A 20,229-nucleotide genomic window follows, 5' to 3' on the forward strand; every position below is an offset into this window, starting at 1 on the left:
TATATATATATATATATATATATGTGATTATATACATATTAATATATAATCATAAAAAGTAGATTTGGACCTTTGGATATTACTTAATGAAAAACTAACAAAAACTCCAAAATAAAACCACCTTTAAGAAGTGTTTGAAAAGAACAGATAGTAAGCTTTAACAACTTTTACCTGCTAGACTGGTCAGATGATGGTCTGGGTGGCAGAGGCTCCACAGAAAACAGTTCTTCACTTCCCTGCATGGCATCTATACTAGTGCTAGCAAGGGTAAAGGGTGCTGTAGGACGTGCAATTCCCATCCTGACTGGAATAATTAGAGATTCTGCTACATTGCACAACTCTTCAACAGCATAGGGCAATAATGCCTGGAATACACGTTTACATTTTCCAATTGGCTGTGGAATAAAATTGCTGGTGGAAAAATACAGAAAGATAAATGTCAAATGCATCTTTTTTCCCCAAAAAACTTTATGGCAATATTAATTGTCCTAATTTTTTTTTCTCAAAAAATCGTCTCTAAGAGATACATATACTTGTGTTTATAGAAACAATATGCACCTATTCAAGTCAGTGAAAAACATATAATTCAATAATTCAAGATTAAGGCTGGATATCTAAATCTACTACTGACTAACAACCATACACTGTAATTTTAATATGTTTAAAAAACCTATTTCCAAAAACCCTAACACTGTAAACAAAAGGTTTGGTATGAACATGTAAGTTTAACAAGCACTGCATTAAGAAGTTACATGACATACCAGCAGCTATTGTGCATCTTTCCAAATCTGTCTAAACAACACAAAATAATTCAGATGTTTCGGACTATTGTTGATTTTTATCAACTCATTTTATAAGAAAAAAGAAATGTAAATAAAGGAAAAAACCACCACAATCAACACACATCTTCATCACTTACTTTTTCTTTTTGGAGGAAGCCATCTCCACACTAAGAATGACAAACACTCTTGCCACAGAACGCAGGAATCTCATTGTAACAGCAATAGCTTCTTCTCTGCGTCCTGGCGTATACTTGTTTTGCAATTCCTTTACCAGAGTACCCAGCAAAGTATCTAACAGCTGAAGAAAGAGATTATTACAACTCATTCATTGCGTGCAATTTTGAAGCATGAAACAAGAGAGACTAAGACTCAAAGGGAGATCACAGTTGTAACAGTATAAATTTACAAAAGCAAGATTAACTTGAAGTTATTTTCAAATTAGGTTCCAAGTACATGACCTGAGATACTTCATAATATGGTATTATTCAAAAAACCTATGTAAAACATGGCTAAGAATCCTTACCAAAATGTCTGCTGTACATTTCACAATAAGGCAGTGTGTAAAACAGTCCAAGCGAATAGTTCCACTTTGCTGATTAAGGTAAACTTGCTCTTCAGGCAGAAGATGACCTATCCTACTGCTTGCACTAAGACTTGGAAAAAACAAAAAGAAAGGAAATAAATTTATATAAGCCAGCAGGTGTCAAATATCAGATCAAACTTTACATCAACAACTATGTATAGATACACACGGGTCTTTATTTTCCTGGGAGCCAAACATGATCATGGATTTCAGTGCATTCCAGTCTTGTAAAACACGTTCCAGAGCTAGCTGGGCAAATCGAGGAGGTTCTAAATCATGATCAGGCATATCAGAATCTAGAAATACAAAACAAAATAAAAGAAACAGGAAAGTGTAAGGCAGAGGTACTGAAATACAGAATTTGCCATTTATTTCACTGAAACAGCTCTTACCTTCAGGATTTGCAGTTTTACGATTACGATCTTCCCTGATTCTAGGTGGTCTGTACTGGCAGTGTTCTACAGTTTGCCTGGCAACTGTCTGTACTAAAAACAACAGCAGATGTTCTCCCCTGTAATGAAAAAATTGTTAGTGGAAATAGGATATACCACATATATTTACAAAATAATTTTAAAAATTCTGCCCTAGTCAATGCTAAATATGAACTTGCCTGCTATTTGGCATGGTAACAAGATTTGTGGTGGTGAGCAGGCGGTAAAGGAGATCAAGGCGAGCAGACTTTTGTCCAGCAATTAGTGTTTTACACTTGCACTTTTCCCAGCAATCACAGTAGGCTGTTGGTGATGTTCGTTTGAGCCTACAAGAAATAGAAAGGCGAACTGCAGCACTGTTCAGTAACATACCAAATCTTTTCTACACAAGCTGAGGTTGTTAGTATACACTCTTAGACTCCTTCTGGAGTTTTTTGTTTCTGATAATAGCAAAATGCCAAAACCTAGCTTAAAAAAGAGAAATACAGATTTTATATGTGGTAGCACTTGATGCCTGTCATCCATGTTTCCTACACTCATCTGAAGAGGGAAGTTTTGCTACAGAGCTTTTCATACTGTCTTAGTAAAACTCATTGAAGATCATTTATTCTTCCCTAAATCAGCCTGATCCAAGAAAGTTAAGCTGAAAATACTCATGATATGCAGTAAAATTTCAGTAACTATTACAGTGCTGAGAATATCTTTATAATTGTATTTATTAGCTTATTACAGCTAGAATATTAACTTTTACACCCTGTAACAACAGCACAGAAAACATGCAGCTTCAAAGCTTTAGGCCAGGTTGATCTGAGATTTCTTGGTTGTTGCTCACTTTTTCATTTGTTACAGCTGATTTTTAAAATATTAATATCCTACATTTCTTTCCAAAAATTCACAAGAATGATCTGTCATTGGGATTCATAAAACTCTGAGGGGCACCCAAAATGAAAAAACCACATTATTATTTAAATATAATGTTCTCACAACATTATACACTATGAGAATTATTCATTTATTCTAAATACTACCAAGTGGAAAGTACAAAACCACTTCAGGTTACTCTTTCAATTCTAACCTATTAAATAAACCTTATAGAATAGATGAAAAACTATTTCATTAATCTTCTGTTCTCTAAGTTTGGAACACTTCAAACAAAGAAAATATTTATTAAGTATTAGTAAAAAAAAAGAAACCACAAAATATGATTTAATTATAAGAAATGGAACACAATACTTACTTGCAGTCATGTCCTTTGTGACAGACCCTTGCACATTCTGTACAACAACAAAGTGATTCCAACAGGCCACAGGTTCGGCATTCGAATATATCCTAAAAGAAAAGAAAAAATATATATTGTATAGCTTTTCCTTACAGTGCTTGCAATCTCACGGTATTTCAGGTTACAATAAAACTGCACTTGTTTAAACTGATGCCTAAACCTAGGTCAATCCTAGCAAGTGAAACTTAGTTGTTAAGCTAGAATAGTCAGTGTCTTCAAAGAGCCATGTCCATCAAAATTCTTGCCAAAGTTAGCCAGAGGAGAAAAGCCACACCCAGTAATAACCACGCTGTGAGGAACACAGTAGCTTTGAGGCTATGTATCAGTTTGGGGAGACAATAACTACACCTGACTTAAAAATTACAGTAATTTAAACAGTGAAATTAATAATTTAAAAATCAGATTAGTAGACCCTATGTAACACAATACATGGCTGAAATACATTCCTATCTGCTTTTTAAAAAAAAGCTTACTTGATTAATATGTTCTGCACCAGTCCAGGTAAAACTGCATGTATCATTACAACACAAAACATACAAAGGAGAGTCATCTGGATTTGTACCGGAAGGACAAACCATTCCCATAAACACATCATCTTCTTTTTCACTGGAAGTTGCTTCAGCTAAAATAATAGAATGAAAGTGTTAAAAACAACCTCCCCGAAAAAAACCTCAAAAAACCCCACCAAAAGAATCCATTCTTGGCAGATGCTTGCCATTACAAAATCTCATACGGCACTAGAAGTTTGAATAAAACCTGCTACAGCTTTTTGAGAAAACTTTCTGCTTGTCATATTATTTCTTATAGAAGCAACTGTAAATTCCTGACTGAAAAACACAACCATTATCTCTTCCCCAGTTTTAAATACACTAGTATTTTAATCAATTTAATTCAATGAATCGCCATTTTGAAGGATTATGGAACATATTCTTAAAAGGAGTATTCTTGTCACACACAAAGTCCTACAGAACTGTGGTGTGACAAGGTCTAATGTGCTTGAGTTTTTCCTCAAATTCAATTTCACATACTTCTCCTAAAAAAATAAATACCAACATTAAAAGAGAGTCACAAAATATTTGTTTGTATAAGTCTTTTCAGGAACAGGATCTAGCTTAGCATATCACTGTATCATATCAGGTTTTTTCAATTTCAAGAAAAAAGTTTCATGTGATACATTTGTTCTACCAAAAAATAGCACCTTAATCCACTTAATCCACCTTAATGCCAAAAAGACTATAAAGAACATAATAACACTCCTAGAAATCTACTGCAATATACAAACGGCAAAAAAGAAAGATACTCCATAATAGCAAAATTTCCAAAACATGCAGCAGTCTACAGCGTTAGTAATGACTCTGCACACATGCCAAAGTTTAGAAGGAAACCACACACTAACAATTACTAAAACTGTTATACCTTTAGCAATTTTCTGTGCAGTTTCAAGAATTGTAATTGCAGCAGGATATGCCCGGCCACTGACTGCTGACATAAATGGTGTCATGCCTCTCGCATCCCTAGGCAAAAAAAAACCCAACAGACAAGTTAAAACATTGAATTTTTTCATTTACATCTCAACAGGAGATGTAGGATGCAAATATATGAAAACTTAGCACTGCTGATCCTGTGCAAACAGAAAAATCACAGAGTGAATAAGCACTCTTGTTTATTTTATTTCTCTGAAACAGACATCCTTTTAAAGGATGGCAGGACACAATACAGCTGCAGTCTAACATTCTCAATTTTAACTAACAGATCTTTTTTGTAACCTTTTTAAAAAGGCTTCTATGTAATTGATTACGGTAATATTTCTAAGGATAGTGAGAACTCATATGAAAATCCTTACTTAGCTGACAGCAATTCTCGAAGATAAGGCTGTAGAACAACACTATCACACAGCAATTTCAGTATGAAATGAGCATTTGCCTTCCGATCCTTCGATTCTACTACAGAGGGCTCTGTAGAAGGACCTGTAGTAAGGGAAAAAATTGCAGAGAAACAGTTTTTCCTCAAAAAATGACTACCTGCTAAAAACAAGTAATTCACTGGGGTGAGTAGCTGGTAACTTGACTACTCAGTGGTTTCAGCAATACTTCACTGAAGTACTGTAAATTTCAGTTCCAAATTATATTTGAAATACAGACTAAGCCAAATTTCATGCTGATTACCATAGTTCTATGTATTTGTCACTCTCCATGTATTTACATAAAACATAGTATGGTGCTTCATTTACTTTCTGCACACTCGAGAAATTCTGCTTCAATCCAATCTTCATCTGATAAGAGGCATTTTCATATGCAGAAAGTCTGTGCAAGCAAAGACAGCTTTTGAGATAAGTTTCGTTCTAAAGCATAATCATATAAGCAGGATGTCCTCACCTGGTATTGTGGAGGTGCTGGGTCCTTGGCCGGTGCCAGTCGCTGCTGTGGTAAGAGATCCCACAGCGGGGGCCAGGATAAAATCAATGTCACCATCTTTCAGTAAACAGAACAGCAGGATGTATATCAATACATAAAAACATCCCTAACAACATGCTCTTGCTGCAATGTCTAACACACTGCAGGTTTTCTGTATTTATCTGGTAATTTTTCCCACAAACGGCCACATTCCTAGGTCTGTAATGTAACTCAGCATTACAAAGCAGACTTCCCAGCAGTTTGACACCAGCATAAAAAGGCACATACTGGATTTAAAAACAGCTGTTAAGTCTTCAGTAAACTCTTAAAGTTATCTCAATGAACACCTGCTACACACATCAATGGCATTAGACAGATTTCAGTGTGAGACTAAATTAAGTTATTATTCACCTTAAAAGCCATTGGTTCTTTATCAAATCTCTCCTACAGTCTAATGTGATAGATGAGCAGACTTACCTGGATCCATTGCAGGGGGATCTGGAACCCAGCTGGGAGGAGCTATTGGTGGAGAAACTGGGTCCTGGTGATCACTTGATGAAGCACCAGCTTCATGTCTGCCCAATCCAGCAGCTCTCAAAGATCTTCTCATCATTTCCCTTAATCTCAAACTAAATACAAAACCAAGCCAGAAAGGCTCTCATTTTCATTTATAATTAGAACGTATTTAAGAAAAAATTCACACTGAAAAAGAAAACCAAACTCCCATCTCCCAAACTCTTATCACCGTTTAATTTCAGCATAAACAAGAATGAGACCAGCTATTTTTCTTTACATTTTGTTGTACCAGAATGTTTTAGCCTTGGAAGAGGAGTCACTCAGCAATGCTCCAAGTCAGATCTGAGAACACATCCCTAGGCACCACAGCACTGCCCCTTGCAGGCAGCAGCTAGATGGGCATTCTTACTGCTATCTGACATTCCTTTTAACCCAAGCTCATTACCAGGAGTGTTAAGTTTTTGCAAGGATTTGCTCTTGTTGCTACTGCTTTTTAAAATCTAACTACAAGAAGAGGTTAGTGGAAGGATAAAAAATGAGTCTTGATTGAATTTCTTTTTGATGACTGCTTAGAATAAAATGAATCAACTTAAATTCTTCCCCAGTGGTGTTATGTTGTTCTCAGTATTATTCCTCTGATAAGTGATCATCCCCCTCAGGAATTCTCTGAAAACAAGCCTGGTCACTATCATAGTAGTTCTGTGATACTTAATACCTCCTGGTAAAGAACACTAGAGCTTATCTTCAAATTCTCTTTTTCCACAAGGAGGAACTTCTCCACTTCACAACTGACAAACAAAGCATCAACCCCAGAAAACAGGATTAGTTTAGAAATATCCCACCATTAGTTCACACACAAAAAAAGGTTCAAAAAGCCACTAGAGCTCTCGTTTGGTGCTTAAAGAATTGAAATCCAATTTTAAGCTAGCAACTGAGGCCCACTCCTAAACTACACTAAACAAAAGAATTAATAATAGACTGGTAGTTAATACAGAAATTAGCAGACAGAAAACAAGAAGAAAGCATTACTCAGTTTACCTCCTGCTGCTTGATGATCCTGCCCTATTTCCTGGACCATTACTTGACACAACAGAGATTGCATTTGCAATAGCTTCCACAGCTGAGAGCCTTTCAGCAAATGTGTTCCTTTCAGAGCGCTCTGCTTCTGAAAAATTAAGAAAAGCGTCAGTGCTAAAATTTTCCTTGGGAAAATTATAAGAAAGAAGCATAAAATATGTCACTAATTTTTTTAACATTCAGAGAGACAGACTAGGTTCATATACAAATTTTTATTTAAAATGAGCTTAACAATGATTCTGATTAAGCTTTCAGCATCATAAACAGACAAGGTCCTATCATGTAGCCAATTCTAGATGCTTGCTGAGTCAGGACTTCAAAAACACCGATAAAAACAAAGAAAACAAAACAAATTAAACACAAATAACAACAATAAAGGGAAAAAAACACACAAAAACAAACAAATAAAACCACAAAACAACCCACACCAAAACACCAGACCAGGAGAACAAGAAAAAACCCACACTTCACAATGAGCATCCATGAATAATGCAAATGTATGCAATTCTAATATACACACTCTAGGTATGAACATGCTTAGGAGAACTGTGCTTGGAGTATAAGAAGGCAGTACAACCAGTTACCACCACAAAAAACTAGCACTTCTTCTAACATCTACAAACCTAAGCACCATAAGACCTACAGGTTCTACTCATAATGAGGACCGAATTTTATCAAGACAGATATAGAATATTAAAGTGAGATACATAACATTTATTTAAAAAAAACACAGGTTTTGGTACAGACTAGATGGAAAAGGTGTATTTCTGTATAAAGAAAAGTAATTCCTTGAAGTGACTCTCATCATTCTTTTCAGGGCATGTCTCAAAGTTGCGAGGGCCATTGCTCACTTTTCATGCACAGGCTTTTTAAACCGAGAGTTACCATTCTCTGCACACTTATTTTCACAAGTGACACTATTAAGGCCTGGACAGGTTTTTTTCCCCTCTTTTTATTTTTAATTCAAAAGCACCATTAATACCTTTCATTCAAAGAATGAAAGAATAAGGTAATCTGACTGTGTGTCTGCTGTTATGGTAAGTTTATTCTTTAAGTATTTCTACTCATCACTACCCTACATAAAAGAGATCCTAGGTTTTTCTTGTTCACAAGCATGTGCAGGTTTCTTAGGCAAAGTTCACCAACTACCCGAAGCAGACAGCTATTCAACAGTTAGCAGTGAGAGAATACTACTCTTCTGTCCCTAGCTACAAGTTGAGTCGTAGCTGTAAATTAATTTCCATTGTATTTGTGCTGTACTCCTTTCTCTAGCTCTCATAACTCATGACCCATCACTTCTGGACCCCTTACACAAGGACTCACAGCTGTTGAGGGTGATCCCTCAAGCAATACAACCACTCTCTGCAGCAGAGGTTTCACCTGTTGTGGACAAAGTAATCTGTAACTGAATTTTCACTGTTCCACTTAGAAAGCTACCATTTGTTTTTGGAGAACCATCAGTGGTAAATGCTTTGGCTCTAATGGGAGATTTGCTGTTCTACTGTCTAATGAAATCTGCCCCAGCTCTCCAGGCAAAAACTCCTAGTTTTGATGTGTTTAGTGATGTTAGCTGAAACTTAGTATCACAACTTTTTAATGTTTTGACACGCTTTGGACCTTTTTTTTAGACATGCTTTTCCCAAGATCCCTCCTACTGGCAAGACTGAGGAGATGCCAATTCACAGAAACAGAGCAGCTTTCCCCCAGCTTTGCAGGTCTGGGGCCACTTTTCCTGCAAGTCACTTATCATTTATCTAACATTGCAGGAGCTATAGCAAAACTAGGCACAAGATGTGACAAAGAAAAACAAAACAAAACAAAAAACAAAACCAAAAAACCCCACCAAAACCAATCAAACAAAAAACCCATGCTTATCCCTGCTGTCAGTATTTCCTTTCTGACACTTAAGAAATCTATACGAACAAGAGTGAAGAATCTCAAGCAGGAACTAGCTGGGAAGTGGTACTACATTCTGAAATTGTAAAGAAACATCATAGCTGGATGTCTGGAATTGAAGCCTTTACTTCTAAATCAAATTTTTTTTACAGTTTAAGAGATGAACATGTAACTCACAGACAGTAATGTAAGTCACCACTGTCCTCCAGATGACAAACTGAAAATAAGCTTGTCCTAATATCCATCACTAACAGTTACAGTGGAAGCTAAATGTGACCTGAATCTAAAGATATGAATCTCCTTCAAGGACAAGTTTTATGAGGGAAAAAGAGAGAGGCAGAGGAGTGTTACAAGTCTATCAGGTTCATGTTTTTCGTTTTTCACAAAGTTAAACTACACCCAAATGAAGTTACTGAAAAAATGTCAAGGTTGCAAAGACAAGCACTCAAATTAGGAAAAGTCAGAAAATAGATTTGCCTATGCATCCTTATTTCAACTTCCATGCATGCTTATAGTAATGCAATCTTCAGTTACACAGTTAGGTGTTGTTTATTTTGGTTTGGGTTTTCTGTTTCGGATTGTTTTGTCACCCCACCTGCCCTGTGCCCAGCAACAAGACCCCTGCCTCAATCAGTGCACAGGATGGACGACACACTAAAGATGAAGGGTTCTACAGACAGCAGGCTGCTTATGCCTTGTTTGCTGCAACATTAGGGACGGGTTTAAGGCACCAACAGCTCGGGAAGGAGAGGGGGAACACAGTGTTGTGCTTAATGCCCTGAACATCACTTTGGAAAACTGGAACCTATTTCTGCCACATCTATCAGCACACAGAACTTTGTGAAACAAATTTTTACAAATTATTGTGATACATTGTACTCATTTCTGGATACCTAAAAGGTGCCTGACTCACAGACATAATTAACATTCACAACATAACTAAAACTACAATTAATCCAGGTCTAGAATTCAGTGTTTTGAAGTAACACCTACTCAAAATCAGGCCCTAGGCTTCTCAAACAGAATGCTCAAAATTAGTTAATAGCTTTTAATACAGGAAAACTTCAAGCTATAATAAAACTCAGAGCAAGAGATGAGAAAGCTGCACATTACCCTCATTTTATAAATAGGGATATGAGGAACAATTAAGGTCTATAAATGACTAAAATTCAATGACAGCACCATACAAAAATCCCACAAGGAAGTTCATTCGTTATTCAGTGCAGGGTTTGTATGGTGTGCAAGAGTAAGGAATGGGGCCACACACTGAATGATGAGGATAAAAAGAAATATTGAATAGCTACCCATTCGGTGAGCACCGTCCATCTTGTGCACTGAATGAGGTAGTCCTGTGGAAAAAATAGTATGACGGTGTAATTAAAGACCATTTCACAATGCATACCCGTGTACAGCACGTGGGTGAACTTAATTCTGTCACTGCCTAATTTTTGAGTGCTTGACTTAGCAACCTTGTTCTGTTAACATGCTTTTTACATAAGAGTATTTAACAGACATTTAAAAATGGTGTCCGTAACTGCCATTTATAGGTCGCTCTTCCACATTTCTTAATACATATCAATGACAAGTAGCATTTCTAATTAAAGGTCTTAACATATACTAGAACACTTCACAATTTTAAATACCATTTTTCATAAATTTTACTAGTGATATAAAGGGGATAATAGTGATACAAAGATAGTTTTAGATAAAAAGAGTATTTTTCTAACATGTAAATGTCAAAAGTTTCTACAATCAATAAAAACGGCTTAGTGCTCTTAACTATTGAATTCTTACAAAATTCTCATGAAACCTTTTGAAAGTAATAAAAATGTTGTCTTTGAAAGGCCAGGGCACATTTTAGGTGCTAAATTTTAATATACCCACATATGAAGAATGAAGCCTTTATTTCATATTTTCTTGAAAATTCATGAAAATATTATTTTCAAACTATTCTCATTATATTGTTGAGCTCACCCTCTTCCTCTTTCGTTTCCTTGTTGCTCGTTGGAAAGCATACAGACACACAGGCATGCAGAATATTACGGTTTCCATCACATCTATGGCCAAGGAACGTCTGCAGCATTTGTGGATTCTGATCCAAGACAACAGCTTGTTCAAGATTCATCAGGTATTGTCTGCAAGCCTCATAGTCACATCGAAGAATGTGCTGCATCAATGTTTGTTTCTGTACTCAAAAGAATAAAATATTTTAGAAATGTAAAGCACAAAAGCTTGTAAGCTTTTTTAAAATGTGAAATGTGAATTTAAATTAAAATTTTAAAAATTTAAAAATGTAACCTCCATAAATACTTCTAATTTTGAAATTAATAGGAAGGTCTTCATCCCCAACACTGGCTGGAAGTTAGTGCAGGAGCTGTTCAGAATAAGCATCATCTCAATTATAGCACTGTTAAAAACAGTTGTGTGCATTCAGGCACAGACAAGCAAAAGGAACGGAGCAGCAGAAGCCATTAGGCTCACAAAAGCATTCCTTTGGCTTCACAGTCGGATTCTTAAGATAGATTACTTCCATTTCATAGCTCCATGTAACATGGGAAAAGTGATACAACTGAAAAAGCCCAAGGATCCACATGACCGAGTTCCAATCTAGTTCTTTTTAAACAAGTGATTTATGTGCTGAGAAGTGAATGAACAGAAGCTGTTGAAAGTCTGGAAGGTTCACTCCATATATAACCAGTTTTTCCATAATGATGGAGTACTCCTTCACTGTGAAATCAATCTCAGCCTAACAGGTACACAGTACCTCCGGGTAGCAGCAGAACTAACAAATTACTGACAAGATTTTACAAGTATGACATATAAATTCACAGCACAACTACTCATACAACATCACTGATGAGGACAGAACTCTACAGGTGACTGAAGTGAACTTTCCTCTCCTAGTTTCCTAGTGCATGCTCCAAATAGATAATTAAAAAAAAAATAAAAAATATTGCATTCTCAGGGATCATTCAACCAAAACAAGCTGCTGGATCCCTGAGAAAAATTGTGCACCCATGAGAAAAATGAAACTGCACAGTGACAGCAGATATAAAAATGTAACCATTTCAAGATCAATGCCCAAAAACACCTTACTAATTAAAAGCCTGATACAGAAGTCATGCACCCCCCAAAAAAGGTTTTTCCCTTTACTTGGCAGATTTGTTGATGTTTTCATGTTTCTAAGACAATCTTCAGTTGAAATTAGCTTCTTTCAAATAGTGAAAATATAAATCAGTATCTAAACATGAGGCTGCTGTAAGCATAACTTTATAAAAGCAAGAGGAAAAAAAAAGCACATAATTTGGCAGCAAAGAAAATATTTTACCTCAACAGCCATAATGATAATAGCAGCTTTCTTTTTGATGGTCGAGTTAGCAGGAAGATTTGTTAAGGAATGAACACCCATTCCAAGACTACTAATAGGTGGAAGATCAAGCCAGTCAGGGTCTCGTATCCCACCCATACAATCTTTTGCCATTGGATAGATTGTGCCATTTCCATCTCTAAGAATAATAGGTGATTCCTACATTTGGGGAAAAAAAGTTTCATAATTAAGTCTCCTCAATTTATAAATACTATCCTTCCCAAAAGGTCCAGTTCTTGACTGCCAACAATTACAACAGTTTACCCAAGATTCTCATTTATGTCACTGACTCCTATCAATACAAGTGGTACAATGTAAGATAGGAAATTCCCTTTTGCAAATGCCTGAAATGTGCTTAACATAATAAATATTACTAAAAGTATCTTCCTTATGATATACATTCAATAATTAAACATTACCAATGAAACAAATAATACCTATACTTTTAGCTTATTTAAATGCTATAAGTAAAGTTGAATATATTGAAATGAAACATTCAAATTCAATTATTTTGTAACAAATATTCCCTTCGATTCTCCCAAACAAAGTATACCATGTTTGTGGAAGAGCTGCACAAAACCTTCATCACTTTTAGTGAATCTGTACTTTTAGTCAATTACAAATTAATTTTTTGTTAATATTTCCATTTATTCTCAAGAGTGGATTTATATCAGACACAGTTTCAAAATATAGCTAGATCACATTCCAAAATGCAGCTAGATAACAAGTTGATACTAATGCAAGAACCATTCTGTCACCTTTTTTCCCCCTTTTTTTACATTCAAGGCATAGTTTAAGTAAGATGTGTTTAGGTAAGTTCATTGCTATTCCCCTCCTGCCATCAAAATATTGAAGGTAGCAGCAAGTTTTTCATAACCAGTTTGAAAAACTGTTTCTTTGCAAGATTTTGGAAGTCTTACAGAAGGCTGTACCATCTCATTCAAAGCTGACAGAAGTGAAGTGTAGCGAGGTTAAATGATTGAGACACAAAGCCACAAACCTGTCCAGCTGTAAAAATTGCAACACTTCTCTCATTCTGACCCAGGAATGCAATGCTACTGGTAGGGAAATTATTTTCCTGTTCAGCCTTTCCTGTGGCAAGATCAAATATGCAGTATCGAACCCAGTTTCCAGTTTTCAGAACAGCATGCACTCCTTCAAAGACACAAGAAGAAAAAAGTTAATGCTTTTTATGGATGGCATCCAGTAAAAGAACTGCTAACTAAAGCACTTTCAATAAATTAGTCTTATCAATGGAAGCACTTGTTTATGTCATTTTGAAAGCAGGTGTTTTTCACTTGGATGACAGACAGGTAATAAAGAAACCAACAGATTTGGACTCACAGGGTAAGTCCTACTTACCTTTTGAATCTACATTTACTGCTAGGATCTCTGTTTTTTCAGGAATACACAACTTTTTGGGTGTTCTTTGAAAACAGTCAGGAACTTTTGGAGTTCCGCCAGTTTTCACAACCTGAAAACAAATGTAAAATTTTTAGCTGGAATTAAGCATACAGAGTGCTGACACTTCAAAATACTGATTCTTTTCCTCCATGTTTCACAAACACATACCTGCAGTTCATCTATTCTGAGCAGCCTACAGTCTTGGAGGAGAGAAGAAGGATCAGGATCGGAATTAGAACTGCTCTGACAGTTTGCATTATTGGAGGTGCCTGGAAATTTCACAGCAACATATGCACCATCCACTTTTAGCACCTACAGGCAGAACACATTAGAGTATTACCAAAAGGCTGAACAGAATCTGGTTTGCTTCAATATAAACCACACCTTTTTCAGAGAGAGGAAAAATTTTACAATATCCAGTGATAAAATTGTATAGCTCTTGGTCATTAGCCTTGTCATTTTGCTAAAATTACTGTAATTTGAAAAACTTGGATTTCCTAATGACCTCATAAGCATCCTTAATCATATCAAAGGTCCCTCCATTTCAACATCCTACATCCATCAGGAGCCAATATCAGTTGACTAGAGAAGCTCCTACTAGTACTCCCCTGGTCTCTTTCCAACTTCCACCTCCTTGAAACAGCAGGACAATTTCATGTTTAATAGCCTGGACAGACCTTTCTCTTATTAATTTGTGCAATCACTTTTGGAAATAAACACAATTCTTGAGGCACTGAATTCCATACATTAGCCAACAATTCAACAACCACAAAGTCTACACTGCTCCTTCCTCAAGTGCCCTCTAGCTCTTATACTACAAGATAAAGGAAAAAACTTTTTTTGGCCCCACCTGAAAATTTTTAGTGTTCTTTCCTCAACAAGACTACACCGTGGAAAAAAGACCTGTTAGTTTATGGGTCTAGTACTTGTTCTGTACACCCAATGATTAAGTTCTCCACCCACTCCCTTAGGACTGAAGGATACAGACAAGTGTATCCACATGTTCCTCATGTGTGTGTGTGTGTCTGTCCTTCTCTGCCCCCGCAAGGAAACAGAAGCTTTTCAACCCCACACTGACACAGGCATCTCTAAGACTGTAAGCCTCTCTGAAGAGTTGCTGCCATGCATATCTAATCAGAACTGCCAAAACAGGCTTCCTTGGTACAGGAACTTGTGCTATCATCAAACAGCAAAGCCCTTTGAATTTCCAGATGAGACCATAGTTTTCCCAAAATGAAAACAAAACTAAGGCAAAAGGGGATGGGGAAAGAACAGACAATATTGAATTATGAGCAGAAATAAGAAGTCTGTGTGCTCTCAGTCTTGATCAAAACTAGATATAAGCAACCATCAGTCTTTAATGAGCCTTAATTTCTCCATAGTATCTACGCAGAAAGTGCTTAACGAAGAAAGCTTTGTTAAACCTTTCTGAAAGTCTCCAACCATAAAAAAATGTATCTCAAATTTTCAAGATACTGGATGTAAGAAAAATCCAGGCACTTCCATGTTTTCTCCCAGTTTCTCTAGGTAAGTGCAGCCTATCAAGTGCACTAGAGAAAATGATATATTGACAAACCTTAAAGCATTAGCTGATTTTTTTCTCTAACAAAGATTACTGTGGATAGAGTTACAGCAGTTTCTCCCTACATGCTGAACCTTCATTCTAGAAGCAGAATTACAAGTTCTAGTAGTAGAGCATCACTGACAGCTGTAAGAATACTACCCAAAAATTTTGAAATTCAGATTTAGTCAAGATTCACAAACATTAACCATCATCTGGACTATACAAAGACAGATTTGCATTGAGATTGGCAAGACAACTCTCTAGACAAAAACTGTGGTTTAGTAAAAAAAGGCTTTCCATGTACATTCAGATGTTCCTAAGATAATCAGACTAACTTATAAGCCTGTAATCACACACCATTGGTTCAATCAGAGCTTCTAGTCCACCATGCAGAGTCTCTTTCTTTTTTTAAAAATGACTAAATGTTGTTACATGAACTTTATAAACTTGGGCTGCCTTCTGATGGAAGCACACCTTACGATAAGGTACAATTCCTCAGTCTTTAACATAGCCTATCTCCATAATTAAAAGGTTTTTACTGCATGCTTTCTGTTTGCTCTTAGTGTTATCAACTACATCATCTCTCACTTATATCACTTTTGACGTATTCCGAGAAATGACAGCTTTTAAGTGCTGGAATTCTTATGGCATCCACATGACAAATATTTCTTCCCATTCTCGAGGAAGATCATGTATCTTTAAAAACTAAAAAAATATGCTTATTAAGATTTTGCTAAGAAGATAACAACCTCTTCAAACTAAAATCAGTTATTTAGTTAAAGTTAATACTACAGCTGTCGGTATACAGAAAGAAAATAAAACTATCCTCTGATGTAGTAAGTAACAAGCTTGAGAGAAGCATTTGATAACAACTGTACACAGAAAACTCCAAAACAAGATCTGGCACAGTGAACCAGCACCAAACAAGACAAATATGCAACATAAACATTCCTCTTTAACTGAATTTATATAAGTCTGAGATAACTGAAAAACTCATTACAAAAATAAAATGCAAAAACTTAAAGGATTAAGATGCTTTAGCTTACAGAACAAATGTACTGCTGAAACTGCTAACTGCAAAGTTTCACCAATTAGAAACAAGCATTTTACATAACTACATATAGAACATGTGCCTTACTAGGTCTTAATAAGAGAATGAATTGAATGAAAAAAGCAAGCAACAAAAAACAGAAAATTAATTAATTTTTTTGAAAAGCAGAGTACCTTTTTAGTGCATTTTCAACTACAAGATAATGACACCTGGTCTTTTTAATAGAATTTAAAAAAAATATTTGAGAAACTAAAATATGAACACACTTGTTAGCTTCTTTATCTTTACTATCAACCCACTTCCACAGTCCCTAACAGCAGAATGCCACTGGCAATCATTGAATCTTTCCAGAATCACCACTTTCTTCCTCAAAATACAACAGCAGAAGGCTAGGGAAAATAATTTTTTTTTAGTTCCTATCCCAATTTTCTTTTTGAAATGGAAGAAATTTTAACATCACGGAAAAGGCTTCATCTCTATCCCAAAGGTAGAATGAACACCTTCAAAGAAATACTGGCACCATTTTAAAAAAATACTCAACTTTGAAAGATTACAGAATCCTAATAGGGAGTGAACAACTCTCCTACGACAAAATCCAGTCTGAGCTTTTTCAATTTATCCTTCTCATTGGAAGGCTTCAATCTCAGACAGGAATCAAAGGAAAAAAAAAAAACCAAAAAAAACAACAAGTTCAAGTGACTGACTGAAATAATGCAATACAAAGTAAGACCAAACTACTCAATGCAAATTTATGTTTTACAAAATTCCTAGGAGCTGATAGGAATGTAGGAACTGCAAAACTGTAATACACAGGATTCTCACCTGGTTGAGGATAACTTTGATGACCAGAAGCTGTTTGGGGAGGCCTTGGACACTGCCAATGGAAAGCCTCAGACCAAAACGAACCGCAGCTGCCAAAGAAGAAAAAAGCAGCTCCAACCCAGGTTCCCCATCCCTCTGTTCTAGCAGTGGTTTCAAACACCATTTAAGCCATTTCAGAAGAAGAGATCCAGAAGCTAATGTGGTCAAGTAAAATATCCCAAAGCACATGGGATCAACAGAAGAAAGCTTTTATCCCTCTGATACTAATGAGCAGTAACAAAGGCTTATTTCAGCCTGTATCTTTTCTCAACAACACTAAAAGAACACTCCATCAGACTTCTCACCAACACAGACAAGAGATGGGACAAGTGCCAGGCTATTTCATTCCATCAGTCTTCCATTAGAGGTTGATAATCCTGGAATGATTACCTCTTCCATCTAGTGACAGACTTGGAGGAAAAAAGGCTTAATTTTGCTCCAAGTCATGAAGGATTTAAATTGAAATGAGATTGGAAGGTAATAAATTCCAAGGAGCAAGGAGATGACTAACTACAAGAGTGTATCTAGCAGACATGCATTCTTGATCTCTTTCAAGACCACCCCAGTGTAAGAACTTTGCACTCTCATCACACTCTCTGGTCATTCACTGCTTTGGCATCATATGAAATCCACACTTACAAAGCAGCGTGCAAAATGCACAATCTACTGCTATCAGAATAATCACAAACACTCATCTTGCGACCTTTAGCACTCAGGGGAGAGCTGTTACATTATCAACAAAACGCCCAGAGAGACAGAGGCACTTTAGAAGTCAACACCTTCTACCTGCCCACCATTCCACAGAACACAGCAGGGGTTGTGGAAGGATTTTTAAACAAACATTTTTAGAGACATCGTGAACCTGCTGCATATATCCAAAACCACGAGGACATAAAATTTCTAGAAACAAAACTAATTCAGGAACACAGGCTGCACATCAGTAAATCTGAACCCCTTCCTTTCCTATCTCTAAATTCTACCTCCCAAAGACTAAGTGAATATTTTCCTTTTTCTGTAAAACAAAGAATTATATAAATAATTTTAACAGGTGGCAAACATTTTGACAGAAGGTCATGGCTACCTAATTAATTTTATTTTAAAGAATATAAATGTTCAAACTTTCAAATGCTCTTACAGGTAAAAGGTAAAAAATAAAAAAAATTTAAAGGTACAAAATAATTGCTTTATTCCTCTTACTCCTTCAAATCTGAATTATTAAATAAAGCAAGATTTTTTGCCTCAGAAATCAGTTAGTTTAGTGCAATTGACTTCATATTGTGCTCAAAAAATATCCACCAAATTACATGTGCATTTCACAAAGATGCCAAAGTACTGACACGCTCCATACCCATGTATTTTACTGGATGACAGCACTTTGAGAGAATCTAAGTGTTGCTCCATTGACACCACACTTTGTAACATCAAGTTCATAAAACTCAAAGAGGTTTCAAAGCCTTTCCTATTTTTTGAAACACCAAGGCTAACATGTGCCCAGGTTATACTGGAATAATATGTTCTCATGCAAGATGCTCATGCCACTGAAGCCACCCATAACAATACATCAAAGATGTGACTTTTCAGACTGTCCATAGGTAAACAGAAGACATGGAATACCAGATTAATGTACATCTGGGTGGACTATAAAAGGGTAGAACTTCTTAACTCAGTAAGTCCTAAGAGCCCAAGCCCATCTAATCATGTTCTTGCAGTCTGAACCTCTGTACACACGCATTCAAAAATTACTTACGGATAGAATAGTCATACTATTCAGAATTAAAATCCTCTTTGTGCTTAATTCAGCTCACAACAAGCTCAATTACAAACATTAGTGTTCCATAATGAACAACGTTGCTCTGGAGTCTATCGGAGAAAACTGCCCAGGGTAACTCTTCTGCACACTAAGGTGCCCCTGGTTTTTCCTCATGCAATCACACAACTGATCCAAATTACAACAGAACATATAACAAGGATTAAACTTGTTTATTGCAGTTAATAAACTGCATTTCTGACTTTAACCTGGACACCACCAGGCAAAAAATAGTTATGATTTTTCTGCTGGATTCTACTCCAGCAAGCCCTGAAGATCAAGTATTATAAAACTGTTAAAGGGAAAATATGAATGGCAGTATATATCACTGGAAAAGGACAGCATGCTTTATGAAAGAAAACAAGCATTTTTGCCATAAACAACTAATCTAGAATAGAATCAGCACCAGAAACTGTATTCTGAAGACATGCCACTTACTGATTTTAGCATTCCAGTGAAAATATAAAAATTCAAGCTCTTTTATACTGATTATAGTAGATATTGATGCAATACACAGACACCTTTGCAACTGTTTACAGAAATAGTAGAACACTCTCTGTACTGAAAATCTTAGGATCTAAAACAAGAAGGACAGATAAAGACAAGAGGGAGTTTTCCAAAGATGGTATAAGAGGAAAAAAATGCTTTCAGCAACTTCAACTAGATCTCAAAATCTTATTTACAGAAATTGAAGTGTTACAGTGAACTAAGTTGCTCCATATTCCCTTTTGCGAAAATGACCTAAACTTGACAATGAAAATTCATTGTGAGCCTGCTCTTTCCAAAGATACTACTCAAGGCAAATCTTACGCTGCCACACAAGTAAATCCATTAGGGATGAAACCAAAATAACTCTTAATAACTTCAGCTGCCTTCTGTTGCAAAGTTATCGATCACATTTTTTTAAACCTTCTATGAATCAAGTAGAAAGCAACCCAATCTTTTCCTTTTGAGGAAAACCTTATTGGTTTTCTCCTTGCTTTTATTTTTGAAAAGCATACCAGAGAACCGTCTAGAGGACCGAATCGCTCCTGACATCACACAACAGTGCCAAGGGGAAAATGGACTGTTTTCCTCTATGTGGCTCTTGAGTCAGAGCGAAGATTTATTAGAGACAAAATGAAAACATTAAAAGGATTAAGCAAAGGGATTTTCTGGAGTAATAAATCAAATAACTTTATAATCATATTAATGAAGTGTGTAACTTCTAACCAAAAT

The 20,229-nt window shown here is 36.1% G+C and overlaps 1 protein-coding gene across 11 annotated transcripts in view; it reads right to left on the reverse strand.

The window, feature by feature from the left end:
* The window catches only part of UBR5 (ubiquitin protein ligase E3 component n-recognin 5), an 86,102-nt gene that overhangs the window by 21,362 nt on the left and 44,511 nt on the right, over window positions 1-20,229 (reverse strand). For 6 of the 11 annotated variants that reach the window (XM_015617685.3, XM_015617693.3, XM_015617687.3 and 3 more), the window contains 19 exons: window positions 13,897-14,040; window positions 13,687-13,798; window positions 13,325-13,479; window positions 12,286-12,483; window positions 10,932-11,142; window positions 10,262-10,306; window positions 7,023-7,149; window positions 5,946-6,097; window positions 5,451-5,546; window positions 4,919-5,042; window positions 4,492-4,589; window positions 3,549-3,697; window positions 3,034-3,125; window positions 1,976-2,122; window positions 1,758-1,876; window positions 1,535-1,661; window positions 1,306-1,435; window positions 920-1,080; window positions 172-411 (listed from right to left, as the gene is read on the reverse strand). In XM_015617685.3, coding sequence (XP_015473171.1) covers window positions 172-411; window positions 920-1,080; window positions 1,306-1,435; window positions 1,535-1,661; window positions 1,758-1,876; window positions 1,976-2,122; window positions 3,034-3,125; window positions 3,549-3,697; window positions 4,492-4,589; window positions 4,919-5,042; window positions 5,451-5,546; window positions 5,946-6,097; window positions 7,023-7,149; window positions 10,262-10,306; window positions 10,932-11,142; window positions 12,286-12,483; window positions 13,325-13,479; window positions 13,687-13,798; window positions 13,897-14,040 — 2,627 coding nt within the window. The remainder of the gene's footprint in view (window positions 1-171; window positions 412-919; window positions 1,081-1,305; window positions 1,436-1,534; window positions 1,662-1,757; window positions 1,877-1,975; window positions 2,123-3,033; window positions 3,126-3,548; window positions 3,698-4,491; window positions 4,590-4,918; window positions 5,043-5,450; window positions 5,547-5,945; window positions 6,098-7,022; window positions 7,150-10,261; window positions 10,307-10,931; window positions 11,143-12,285; window positions 12,484-13,324; window positions 13,480-13,686; window positions 13,799-13,896; window positions 14,041-20,229) is intronic. The other 5 variants (XM_015617690.3, XM_015617688.3, XM_015617689.3 and 2 more) reach the window with 4 other exon arrangements.

The sequence above is a fragment of the Parus major genome, chromosome 2 (genome assembly GCF_001522545.3).
Source record: "Parus major isolate Abel chromosome 2, Parus_major1.1, whole genome shotgun sequence".
Taxonomy (NCBI): domain Eukaryota; kingdom Metazoa; phylum Chordata; class Aves; order Passeriformes; family Paridae; genus Parus; species Parus major.